General features: G+C 35.1%; 2 protein-coding genes across 7 annotated transcripts; one reads left to right on the top strand and one right to left on the bottom strand.

Annotated features, from left to right (window-relative positions):
- Positions 1–460: 460 nt before the first annotated feature.
- On the top strand, positions 461–12,451 carry LOC117164007 (omega-amidase NIT2-like). Of its 4 annotated transcripts, none has more exons than XM_076627221.1 (7): positions 461–591; positions 5,251–5,435; positions 5,828–5,936; positions 6,271–6,404; positions 8,502–8,751; positions 8,906–9,034; positions 9,284–12,451. In XM_076627221.1, exons 2-4 carry the CDS (start codon positions 5,352–5,354, stop codon positions 6,402–6,404), a joined length of 327 nt encoding a protein of 108 aa, XP_076483336.1. In that variant the 5' UTR covers positions 461–591; positions 5,251–5,351; the 3' UTR covers positions 8,502–8,751; positions 8,906–9,034; positions 9,284–12,451. The 4 variants fall into 4 exon arrangements, with proteins under 4 accessions (XP_076483336.1, XP_076483335.1, XP_076483337.1 ...); XM_076627220.1 differs by having other exon boundaries at positions 6,271–6,544; positions 6,657–8,751; XM_076627222.1 differs by lacking the exon at positions 6,271–6,404.
- LOC143304705 (venom protease-like) lies at positions 585–3,246 on the bottom strand. 3 transcript variants are annotated; one of them, XM_076627224.1, is made up of 5 exons: positions 2,867–3,246; positions 2,431–2,482; positions 1,896–2,359; positions 1,670–1,824; positions 585–1,341 (listed from the first exon to the last, which is right to left on the bottom strand). In XM_076627224.1, exons 4-5 carry the CDS (start codon positions 1,799–1,801, stop codon positions 1,303–1,305), a joined length of 171 nt encoding a protein of 56 aa, XP_076483339.1. In that variant the 5' UTR covers positions 1,802–1,824; positions 1,896–2,359; positions 2,431–2,482; positions 2,867–3,246; the 3' UTR covers positions 585–1,302. The 3 variants fall into 3 exon arrangements, 2 of the variants coding, with proteins under 2 accessions (XP_076483339.1, XP_076483338.1); XR_013061364.1 differs by lacking the exon at positions 585–1,341 and having other exon boundaries at positions 1,726–1,824; XM_076627223.1 differs by lacking the exon at positions 585–1,341 and having other exon boundaries at positions 1,726–2,359.
- Positions 12,452–12,926: the final 475 nt, after the last annotated feature.

The raw sequence follows: 12,926 nt of genomic DNA, 5'->3' as shown, positions 1-12,926 counted from the left end.
ACGAATGCATCGTCGTCTTCACCTTTTCATCAGCTTTTTCGGCATCCATCTCGCACAAACTTTTTAAAACCCAAATCTGTCGTGCACTATTGCATAAGCAGAGCCGTGGCTGATTTGCAAATGATTTGCCACATTATCCAGTGTCACTCGTCTATTCCATAGAGCATAAGTTCATGAGCACGTTCAATGTTGTCATCGTGGATGTGGACGGGCGTCCAGCTGTTTTTTCATAACACTTCTGCGATCTTCTTTGAACTTTTGTGCCCATTCAAACACACTTCGTGACAAAACACTTTCTCCATAATGTGCATTAAATCTTTGATAAATATAGGCATCAAACATAACCTTCGACCACAAGAAACGAATCACAGCATCCTGCACTGTTTTCCTGCAAATCACCATTGCAAAGCGCCATTACTCGCGCAACGGTCACAAACGAATTGACGTAACACAATGAAACCTACGCAGCAGCAATGAACAGATATTGACGTCATACGAAGAGTGCAGATGGATCAATACGGTCGACAGAAGTTTGAACTATCTGGAGTGCGGATAAATTTTTACCGAGAGTCGTATAGGAATCTATAATCTGTAAGTACACCTTTGGCTGAATGGAAATTTCTCTTACATATAGTCAAAAATGCAGAAACAGTGTATTGAATTGGAAAGTGATAAAAAATAAGTGAAGTTTCGAGGTTGCATGTGATTGCATGAGTACACAGGACGTTTTTAGCGAATAAAAAATAATTTTGAAAGACACGAGACTTATCTTGTATTTCATGTACTCTCTGTGTCCGAATTTCCAGAAGCTCTCTATCTTATGAAGTGTTTTAGATTAGCCGGAAAATTTTGTATGTACATGCAAGAAGTATACGATCTAAGTGGAATATTCCATTATTCTCTTGATACAACAGAAACGAAATTTACAGAACTTCTCAGAAAGTTGGTTTATTATTACCAAATTAATAGAATTAATATACGTTTATCATCTTTACATACCTAAGTCGTGGAGGTTTATCGTGCGTAAAAAATTAGTGTCCTTTCAAAGTTACATTTCGTACATTTTAAGCCTATAATTTGTAACGTACAAAACAATGTAAATTTGAGCTGTTTCTTATCTCCACAATAAGAAAATCCAACTTTACGTTTTTTACACAATGATATTTATGGAACAGTAATATCATATTATTGCATCGCTTGGAGAATGAAGTCAAGGTACGATGTGACCCTAGTGTAAACGCTGGGATACCCAGCTGTGTCGCACTTATAAGCATAAGACACAATACCTATTAAATACGAGGTTCATTCATGTTGTATCAGCAGTGGTCCGCCGCGGTCAGCCTGAAAGGATCGTTAAATTTTTAATCAAAGATACTGAAATATATCGATCGAATTGTATTGAAATTATACTTATATACAGTAATAATCTTCTATTGATTTGTGTATTGAAATACTCCAATTTATAATGTACATGTTATATGTATTTTGAGCAAAACTAAGATTAGAAGGAAATTAGATTAAATACCATAATGAGGTGTGAGAAGTGGGCAAAACTATTGAATTGTGTTTATCTATTATTTCTAATGTTTAAGACGTCGATTTGATGTTAATTCGAATTGACGTGTCTTCAGATACCGTATAGTTTGTAGTAACTCTGTAACTTAATTACCGTACAAGAATCCTCTCTACCCTGAGCATGTTCGGCGCATATTATACCATCAGTGATATCAGGTGCATTAGGAAATTTGGAATAAGCTATTTTGCATTCGGCGTTCTTAATCACTGGCATTTGTACTTCCATTAATGCATTACGTCGTGGTCGTCCTACGAAGAAAATAAGAAAGATATTTAAGACTGGAACTGTTTAATTTTATTATAAAATTGATATCACTTACTATATCTTAATGCTCCCCATCCAGCAACAAGGGGGTTATAGCCGACGAAGTTGCTCTTTCGTAGGGGCTCTTTCGTACAAATGGGATATACGTACCCTGAAAAATAAAAAAATAAATGAAAATGCAGGAAACGAATGACCAAAAGTATGAGAAAGAATTGTACACGCTTTATGACACAATATATGTGTACAGTAAGAAATTTCAGGATATGATACTTCAGTAATACTCAATAGCATATATATATATATATATATTTGAGGACTTACTCGAAAATGGCACCTCCTCCACCAATCTAAGAATGGCAATATTATGATTGTGTATGTTTTCTATTCCATCCATATGTGCACAATGTGCTGCGGTCAAAACGTGCCTAGCCGATATCAGGGAACCTCCGCACTTCCATAGTGGTTTGTCTGGGTTTCGGGGATTACGAAAACCTAATGCAGCGATCCATGGCCAAGCGCCTAAAATGCAATAGTCATAGTTGTGAATATACATAATTTTTTCTCACATAATGAGTAACAACGATTATTACCTATTCGATATTCGATCATACAGCAGACGATAAGTACATACGTACAAATACTCTGAAATAGAGATTTGATAAAGACAGAAATTAAATTTTTATTTCAGTGGAATACAAATTATTAAATAATTCTATATAATTTCTATTTGAACTATACCGAACTATAAAGTTCAAACGTGTAATTTCTGCCCTAACAGTTTTTGATCTCTATCCATATTATTACTCCTATATCAATTTTTTATTTCAAGCAAAAAGATACTCTTCCTAACATGAAGTAAAAGAAAGAAATAATTCAAGTTAATAAGTAAAGTTAGTACCGATAAAATCATAGCATTATTATTTAGTCTAATTGAAATGTACATTGATGTGCTGTTTAATGCCTTTAAAGTTCATTCTTTGCAGTAAATGGCTTATTATTAATCGGAAAGAAAGACATAAAACGTACCAAGTTCAGCTGGTTTACCATCGACCACTCTGGTATGAGAGACGTTGCTAAAACCACAGTATGGTGGTCGCCAAGCCTTATACTTATACACAGTTTTTATTAAAATTTCTCTCTTCTCTTTGTTTGGATCGTCCGGACAGCAAACGATCGTAACATTGCCCTGGTATCTGCACACTAATCGTCTATAAAAATCGGTGGCTGTACGGTACTGTATCTGCTATATTTCTTGCAGAGGTTTACATTTTCTGTAGTCAAGGCACCTGCCTTCTTGATTGTCCGGTGTGGTACATTCTGGATCAAACAATTTTAAAACATTTATACAGTTCAAAGATGCGTAAGAAAGCGACACCGATTACTCAACTTTCGAAGTAAAAAGCCGATCAAGTCCACCGGATTGCCCTACAGACACGTATTAATCCGTAAGAGTTAGTCATCATGTTGATAATAATTATCTAAAGAAACTTTTCACGTGAAAATATAAAATTTTAATTGATTAGATATTGTGTTAGCCATACTTAAGAAAGAAAATGAAAATGAATGAAATGAAAGAAAAGGACTACCTTCAACCTCATTTTTTAAATAAACACTTTGTCAGTTTTGCGGTAAATAAATTCTTAGGAATTCAGGACAGTTTTTAGTGAATCATTTTGTTTCGACCGTTCGCGGAGAGACGCGATCGCGGGATAGCACGTCAACGAGAGTTGTAAGTTCCCGTTACGATTAAATAATCGACGCCACGAACTGATCGATCCCCTTATTTCGATTATGATAATAAGGGTAGTTCAATGAAATTCCACAGAATTAACACAAATAAATTAATGTTTATTTCAACAACTTATTAACTAGAAAGATATAAATGGAACAAAAAAAATGTAACTGCGTTTTGGTTGATAAGTAATGCGCGACATACCACATGTGTTGACGGTTCGACTTCTCGAAAAGTTCTGAACGCCTTTCGATTTTTTTCGTGTTTTCTGGAAGGCGACCCCCACTACGTTCGGATCACGCCACATTCTTTTACGCGAGGTAAAATACGGGCCACGAGTCGACGTTTCTGGAAGTCGCCCTGCTTAATGAACCATGCGCTTGCCACTATAATGTTTGTTTGCCGGGCAGACGCGACGATCCGTCTGCGACATTATAGTGCCGCGATCGATAGTTAAGAATATGACCTATGGTAAGCCGCATGGCGTAACATTCTCCCCCCGTTGAGAGGGTACCGATCAAACTAGCGAGGTGTGGTTGAAGTTCCCATCTTATTTCGTCTCGGTGGCTAGTTGTTCGGGTTTCTCGAGATCGGGTTGAATTGGCAGTGGGACAAGCCTTTTGACGCCCCGATCCAAAATGCTCTTTGCCGTCTGAACTGTAGCTGTCCGGATGACACCATCGGCGCCTGGATGAACCTTGATAACTCGGCCCAGAGGCCAATGCATGGAGGGAACGTTGTCCTCTCTGAGGATGACGATTGTGCCCTTTTGGATGCTGTGTCCACCCTTGCTCCATTTATTGCGGTTGGTTAGCTCGTTCAAATACTCCTTATGCCAGCGGTTCCAAAAATGTTGTTTAAGCTGTTGGATATGCTGCCATTTGGAGAGTCGGTTCGATGAAATGTCTCTGAAATCTCGATCACGTAAGCACATTAATGAATCGCCAATGAGGAAATGTCCGGGAGTGAGGGCTAGGAGATCATTTGGATCGGTGGAGATAGGAGTTAGCGGGCGGGAATTGAGGACTGCTTCTATTTCTATGATAAGAGTATTACGGTGTTAAGCTCATATGTTTCTGTTTCTCCACTCGCGCTGCGCCATAATATCCTTTGATATTTCCGATCCTCTGGTCGTACGAGGAATTGCCGATACATTTTCTCGATGTCGCCAGTGAGTACGTACTGATGAGCGCGGAATCTAATTAATATACAAAATAAATTGTGAATTGATTCGAGAATATAGGATTTCCCCATTTTCATGATTATCGTGATTTTTGTATAAATATATTTTTTAAGATACTAATAATTAGGTAGTCATAAATTAGTATTATCAATTATTTTGCATTTATAATTCCGCCTCTAGTATAAGTGTTAATTGAAAACTAACTTTATGTTTCAAAAAGTACTAGCAAAGTCGTTGAGTAACAAGCCACTGATGCTAACACAAATAGCATTGTCGTAATTAAATATTTCTAAATATTCATTTTTCATTTTGAACCTGTAGAAACAATTTATTATATATACTATTAGCTAAGTAATTGCATATTTAATTAAGTCGAAATATAAAACTTAGTTATTTTGATAATTTAGAAAATAAAAAACTGACAAACATTTCAATTTAATTTATGGTTGGAACAAAAGACAGTTATTTTTCATTAATTGAAATATTGCAATGCAGAGTACTTTCCAAAATACGCCGAGAGTATTCCTGATGGTGAAACGAGCGTTGCTTCATCGAACGCAGCTAAAGAAAACAACATCTATGTAGTTGGTGGTACGATGCCTGAAATAGAGGGCGATAAATTGTACAATACCTGTACTATTTGGGGTCCCGATGGAACTTTGATAGCAAAACACCGAAAGGTAAGTAATATATTCCTTTATGGCTTTGAATTTGAAAATATTGGGGTGAAGAAAGTGACTCTATCTAGGAATAATTTAGGAATATACATATGTACATACGTATACTATAACCAATTCTATAATTTACGGTTTATAAAATACGTTATGATACGGGAAACGCCCATTTTTGTTGTAATGTGTTTGTTGTTGTATAAATTTTTCACATACGAAAATACTTATTTTTTCTCCTTTTTAAACATTATTAAATGATAAGATTTTTTAATAAAAGAAAGTGATAAAAACGCTGTCAGTTATTAAATAAAAAATAATTAAAGTTTAGGAGTTGGTAACTTTGATATTAAATTACAAAAGTTGCAGCAATAGAATTAGCGACCACATTTTTATGTTATTAGGTACATCTATTCGACATCGACATTCCTAATAAGATTACTTTTCGAGAGAGTGATTCACTCAGTCCTGGTAACTCCCTAACGACGTTCGATGTGAAGGGCTGCAAAATAGGTATTGGCATTTGCTATGATATTAGATTCGAGGAAATGGCACGCATTTATCGGAACAAAGATACAGTAACTTAATCGATCAATACTTAACTAGCAAAAAATTAAATATCTTTCTTAAATATATTCTATATAAAATTAATATAATCTGTAACTCTGTATAAAAAGAAGCTTAATTTAAAAAACCAGTATATTTGCTGAAAATGAAACAAATAAAAGAATTAAAAGCACAATAAGAGGACTGTCCTCGCATATTCAGAAATGATGGAATGTGAACCGTGCAACTACGAAGTTAATTGGTATTCGGTGGCTTCATATTTCCTGCTTCTCTGGGTTAGGTTGCCAAATGCTGATATATCCAGCGGCATTCAATATGACCACTGGACCATTGCACTGGTCATTACTTCAGCGTTCCAGAGCGAATGATAATCAATTATACGTTGCCTGCATATCACCGGCTCGTGTTCGTTAAGTAAGTTACGTCGCATGGGGACATACACAGTTGACCAATCCATGGGGAAAGATTCTTTACGATTTGGAAACTCAAGAGAATATGGCAGTCACCGATATCTGTAATTTACAGCTTAAAATTAAAAGCGAGAGATCCATGATGTAATTAATTTTTAGCCTCGTTAATTTATCGATTTAGCCATCTTCCTCTGTATTTGTTGAATTTATTAGTAAGCATTACTTATTACTTCGTATGTTTCTTTTTTTCTATCAGATCTAAAAGTTGTTGAGGAAGTAAGGGCTCAGATACCTACAGTTTCTCAGAGACGTACAGATTTGTACGACACTGTCTGTAAGAAGGAGTAACTCTACACTAAAACAGAAAATGTTTTTTTATAATATTTCTACTACCATATTCTTTTTTTGTGAATTATTACTAATTTCTTATCATTTGTACTAAATGAATGACTCAATTAAAAAAACCAAAACGTTATAAATAATAATCTGTATATCCTGTGTATCAACATGTAATTGGATATTATAATAATATAGGAATGCTATAATAATATAGGATAATAATATAGGAAAATAATAATATAGAAAAACACACATGCTTTTAAACACCTTTAATATCGATCACATAAATTGTTATAATTCACAATGATTACGCATACATAAAAGACCCCTTGATAGTAAAATTTACGATCAAAAGGCAATTACGTATCGTTTAACAACATTTAATTTATAACACCTTTTAAACATTTAGACAGATTAACACATAACACTTCTTATATATAAACATCAATTCGAAGTTATCAGCTTGGAGAAATTGGTCGATTAATACCTGTAGATTGTCTGTCTCGATGAAAGACTTAAAGAGAGCAAAAACATGATAATGCCGCTAATATAATATTCCTTCTTTCTTGTATCTGTCTGCCTCTCAGGTCGTTTTACTAATTACAATAAGTAATTTCGACTTCTTTGCGCTCTCTTTTAACGCATTCGAGACCGAAAGAAATTCATATCAGTCAGTAGGCAAGGGTATAATATACATATTTTATATATAACTTATGTAGTAATGTATATATCATGTTAATTTCATATTTTTTTCAATATAGAATTATTATATATATATATATATATATATATATATATATATATATGACTATACATAATACATTATAGAATAACATAGTATATAATTTTATATTTTAAAAATATGAGGCATACTATTTAAGATTGTCATCGATTTAAAATCAAAGTATGAAAAGGATACCCTGGAGAGAGTAAAACACAGAATCATTCTAACTAAACATTCAGATCGTACCGACACCTAGGTATCGTCTTACAATTAAATCTCGGTCTCGAATGGATTAAAATGAAATACATACTTGCAGCTTCAACATCTTCAATATCGAAGAGATTCAAACTTTACAAATAAAAGCGGCCTGTTCCCCTTTCCACGACAGACTCTCATACCATATCCGCTCTTATCCAGGCTTTTACTTGAAACCAGCAATGCGTTCATTTACAATTTAAATTTACCCGGACCATCCACTGAATCGTCAGCCCTTTACAAGAAATGAGAGGGAACGTTCGCCCTTGAACACATAAAATCAAAAAAAAAAAAAAAATAGAAAAGGAAAAAAGTCACAAATTTTAGTGAAGCTATTTTACTGAAACTTATTATATCATTTTAACAGCTATATATAAAACGTTGATTTATTTCCTTTCGCGCAGAGCAATTTTATTTCAAATTTCTAGCTTCAGAATGATAATTACGCATTTGTAATTATCAACAAGCTTTAAAAATATGGAATATTCAGCCAGATGAAATATAGGTAAAGTATTTAGAAGAAAAAAGATTGAAATGTTTTATGTAAAACGATTAAATTAAGTGGAGGACTGCGCTTCTTCCTGCTCCTGTACATGGCGCTACGCGGGACTCGCTTCTGAGCACGTCTTTCTCGTTGGAGGCTTCTTCTTTCTTTTCTTTCTCAGTAGAATTTTTACACAATTCTTTCTCCCTTTTATCATTAAATTACCTTTAATTCTTAACGACCTTTAATCTTTGTCTCTTCTTTCCTATATATATATTTTTGTTTACTTTTCTCCGTAGCGAATTTTGTCTTTCTGACGCGGGATTAGGTTCCTGGACTTAGGGAGTTGCTACACGCCAGCTCCACCATGGCGACGGCATTCACTAGGCAGCCTACATAGCCACCTTTCAGCTCACGCTTCGGGACACTTTTTTCGCTGAGATTCTCCGCGATGAGGCATGAAAGCAGAGACCACCGTCTGCGGAGGCATGATTATTCTATTGTTCCTTTTAACGAGTAATCGTTTTACTCGAGTCCTCTTACTAAACCGTAAGTACAAAAGACTATTATACTTAGATAGGTACTTGGTCTCAAGAACCAACTTATTTTGGTCTTTCGATTAAGTTCTTAATTAAATGCTCAATTAGATATTCATAAATATATCTTCATAATATTTCCCTCATCTATTTCTTTGACATTCTAGCAACCTCGTTAAGACGTCCGCCACTTCAACTTCTATCTACAAGTGGCAAAAACTGAAGCTGACCTTCTTCATGGAGAAACAAGCCGGAAATGGCATCCGCACGTGTGAATAATTATACTCAGTGTCCAGGTAGTTCTTTCGATCATCCGATAGAAGTCGTTTCTGTTTTTCAGAGTTCGTTCACGCCTCCAGAATGTAAAAATATCCAAGGAAGTACCATTAGGAAGCAATGAAATTCAGAGCTTCTGTGGTTATTCCTTTTTCTGATTGTTTCTTTTCTTTGCCCAAAATGGATGATTTCTATATCAAATTGTTTATTCGTATTTTTTTTTTAATATTCCTTGAGATTTTCAATCAACTCGATTTCGAATTTTTTAGCACCCGATCTTCTGGTTGACGTCGTTAAGAAAGAGGAACGAGTGCACAGGAAGCATGGTCGGCGTGAGCATGATTAGATCCGGTCTGCCCGATGACCTTGCCAGTGATAATAGCGGTTCGTTAAGGTGGTTGCAGTCTTGGTTTGCTTCTGTTTCGATTTCCAGCGAACTCGTCAGCCGGCATGGCTTCCGAGATGCTCCCCCTGAAACAAGTCGAAGGGAAATAATTAATGGACTCTCTGTTCGATTGTACGTGGATGACAAGCTGACCGTAAAAAGAAATATACAAATACGATTAGAAAATATAATCCGAACCCCTTTCGGTTTGATCTGAAGGTTTCTTTTTCTAGACGGAACCAAAAATTCTTATCTGGTTTATGGTGAGCTAAGGAACTCTTTGAAAACAGCATTTATAACTTTCGAAAAAGAGACAGGTATTTCTTGCGCGAACAATTGAATAATTAATTCGTTCTCTAAATATCCTTATTTGTTGTTCCTAAAATACATAATGATTGGAAGCTTCTTACGGGAAGCGCAATCAGCCGCTGATATCATTGAAGTCAAAACGCCATTAAAACCATATTACGATTCGCATGCGACATGCTCCATTCATGAAAACACAAAAGCAATAAACAAGTACAAATCAACGAAATAAATCCTCCGAGAACGAGACGTTACAGGAATTATACCATTGCGAGGATACAAAAGACTTGCTCATGAGCTACTTCCTTCAAGTAGTCGAGCCGTGTATTTTCCGGTCGTTAACTTCCATATAATGGGATATTAAAGAGTACGGACACAACGCTGCTATTTTTCAACTGTGTTTGCGAAATGAAGTTCGTCGTTATCCGATTAACACGCTTGCAGATGCGTTCTTTTTGTTGCAAAGTAAATGAACAAATTGTACGAGACAACTGTCATTAGCGTAATTTTAACGTGTACATTTACAGTATGATATTAACCATTATTCAGGATTGTTAAAGTGAATTAATGCGTAACTGCGTCATCCACGATTGACCATGATTATGGTAGTGACTATTGCTATAAATGAAGCTTAATAGTTGTCGAAAAGAATCACTCGAAAATCGTGTTCATAAATCATTCTCTCGTCTCGTATCGTGTTCGTCGGGCGGAAAATAAGATTGTGTTTTAAAGAAATCGCGTGTTCCGATTACTATCAAACTTACTGTCACTCGCATAGCAGAAGAAAAAGATTAAGATAAGGTCACCAATGAGCAAAACGTTTAACGTATAAGTGTGGTACATTAAAATTGAGTCCACTGCAACCCTCATGACATTTAAAATCCTACGCGTATATTGAGTAAAGTTGTTATATTAAATATAATCATATTAAATACAAGCTCGTCCGCTGGATTCCCAAATTATTTGGTTAAATACTTTGAATACGAGAATACCGAGTGTTAACAGTAGTAAATCCTCTATATGGTATGTTTACTTTGCTATCTTGAATAGGTAAATAACATTTCACTTTAACGCATTTAACCAATATTATACGCATATGCACATAATGTTACTGTTACATATAATGATATATACGTAGATATACACGTTAATTAAATCCTCTATATGGTATTTTTGTATCAGTATCGTAAACATTGTAAACCGGAAATCTTTTATTACACACGTACATATACAGTCAATATTATTGTTACATATAGTGATACATACGTTGATCCACACATTAATTAAATCCTCTATATGCTATTTCTACTTTGCTATCTTGAATAGATAAATAACATGTCGCTTCCAGATGTCAAATAATATTTGCCAAATGCACATATAATGATATAATTACATATAATGATAATAACAATATAATAATTATATATAATATTGATAATAATGATATAATTACATATAATGATATATACGTTGATCCACACATTAATTAAATCCTCCATATGGTACTTTTGTATCGGTGTCATGAACATTTTTCCCCGAACGACCTTCTATGACGCATGTACGTATATCGAGAATATTATTGTATTATATATAGTGATACATACGTTGATATACACATTAATTAAATCCTCTATATAGTATTTTTACTTTGCTATCTTGAATAGATAAATAACCTCGAATATAGACATACAGGTACACTTACGTTGATATACACCTTTGTACAAGGTGTCAAAAAATTTTTTATCACGGCGTTTTTTTAAGACGATTTTATAGCTTCGAAATTGATCTTGACACGATTTTCAATGTCAAATTATTTTCCTATTGCATCATGTGATACTCATTAGGAGGAACGAAACTTCTGTTTTCTTAGAAAAAATGTTTGAAATTTCATTAATTCCTAGATTGATTTTATTTATACTTTAAGGTCAGATATGACATCAAATAATGTCAATACTAATATCTAGTAATTTGTCAATTTATAGCATCTGAAAAACAAGATATCTTCGAGACAGCGTGGGTTTTCTTTCCAACTTTCTTAACTTTCGTTACATATACATATATGTCGAGTAAGCGTTAGGTTTAGAGGCGTGTAACGAATCTTTATTCGGACTAGCCATCGTTGTTGTACAATAGAGATTATATTTACTGGTATAAATATTGATTTTTACAAAGTTTGATAAATAACCGTGGTGATTAGACACTCGAGATATTAAAGACAATGTTCTTAGGTTCAATAACGAATCCACGGTCAACCGGGTAACTCTTTGTTAAACGTAGAATATATTTTGAAGCACAAAGTAACGTTTGCTGTGACGCTTGGTATAATACTGCACGTAAAGACGATGTGCAAACTCTCCAAGGTGATCGCAAGAATAAAAGACTGATGGAAATTTTCCTCTCCTTACGATCGCGTTTGTTCGTTGCATATTGGCCGGGGATATCAACAAAATTCCAGCCGCCGTTGCTAGGCAGACCCGCGTAGAGCCGACATTGCTCCTGCCCGGGGTTTGATTGTTAATACAACATGTGTCCCACAATATTGTTCTCTGTTAGGCAAGAACGTTCATCGCGTCACCGTGGCTACGTTCGGCGACCAGTTGTGTCACCTCGAGGCCAAGCCAGTGTCACAAATCTCGGCCAAACATAATCGGATTTGTGAAGGATTGGTCGATGAATGGTTGAGTGAAATAACGAGAGCGAAATATTGCTGTCTCAGTCCGTCAAATATATTGTAGTATCGTGGAAATTAAGATATAAATTTTTTCCTGATTACTTACAATTTATTAATAATGAATTGAATATACAGGTATTAATTGGACAGAGAACGATGTTTGTTTAACTGAAACTAAATGCGATGCTCGTATCTATCTCAAATAACTTTACAGTTACTTGGCAACTCTCGTCACAACGAATCTAACACGCACACACACACTCTCTCTCTCTCTCTCTCTCTCTCTCTCTCTCCCTCCCTCCCTCTTTAGCAACTCTGACAACTCGATCAATTCTCTCAACTCTACTCTCCGACGTCTCGATCAACTCTGACTCTCGCAATCCACTCACTTTTCAACTCGCATACTCTGACCTCTCGTTGTTTATTGTTTTTCTCACATCACTGTAAGAACTACGTGACTTTAGTCACATAAGCGCTCTTAAATGTAAACGAACCACAGAAAGACGACGTACACGGTTTTTTCTAATTTCAACCGACCTCTAATTCAAAT

Source organism: Bombus vancouverensis, unplaced genomic scaffold (assembly GCF_051014615.1).
Source record: "Bombus vancouverensis nearcticus unplaced genomic scaffold, iyBomVanc1_principal scaffold0050, whole genome shotgun sequence".
NCBI lineage: Eukaryota > Metazoa > Arthropoda > Insecta > Hymenoptera > Apidae > Bombus > Bombus vancouverensis.
This window is presented reverse-complemented; position numbering and strand designations above follow the sequence as displayed.

Coding starts and splice junctions, on each gene's coding strand:
- LOC143304705 (XM_076627223.1), bottom strand. CDS start 2,887: ATGGTAAACCAGCTGAACTTG. Junction 2,483..2,866: donor TGGTAAACCAGCTGAACTTG/GTACGTTTTATG, acceptor TCTCTATTTCAG/AGTATTTGTACGTATGTACT. Junction 2,360..2,430: donor TATGATCGAATATCGAATAG/GTAATAATCGTT, acceptor ATTGCATTTTAG/GCGCTTGGCCATGGATCGCT.
- LOC117164007 (XM_076627221.1), top strand. CDS start 5,352: ATGCCTGAAATAGAGGGCGATAAATTGTACAATACCTGTACTATTTGG. Junction 5,436..5,827: donor TGATAGCAAAACACCGAAAG/GTAAGTAATATA, acceptor TTATGTTATTAG/GTACATCTATTCGACATCGA. Junction 5,937..6,270: donor TGTGAAGGGCTGCAAAATAG/GTATTGGCATTT, acceptor TCTCTGGGTTAG/GTTGCCAAATGCTGATATAT.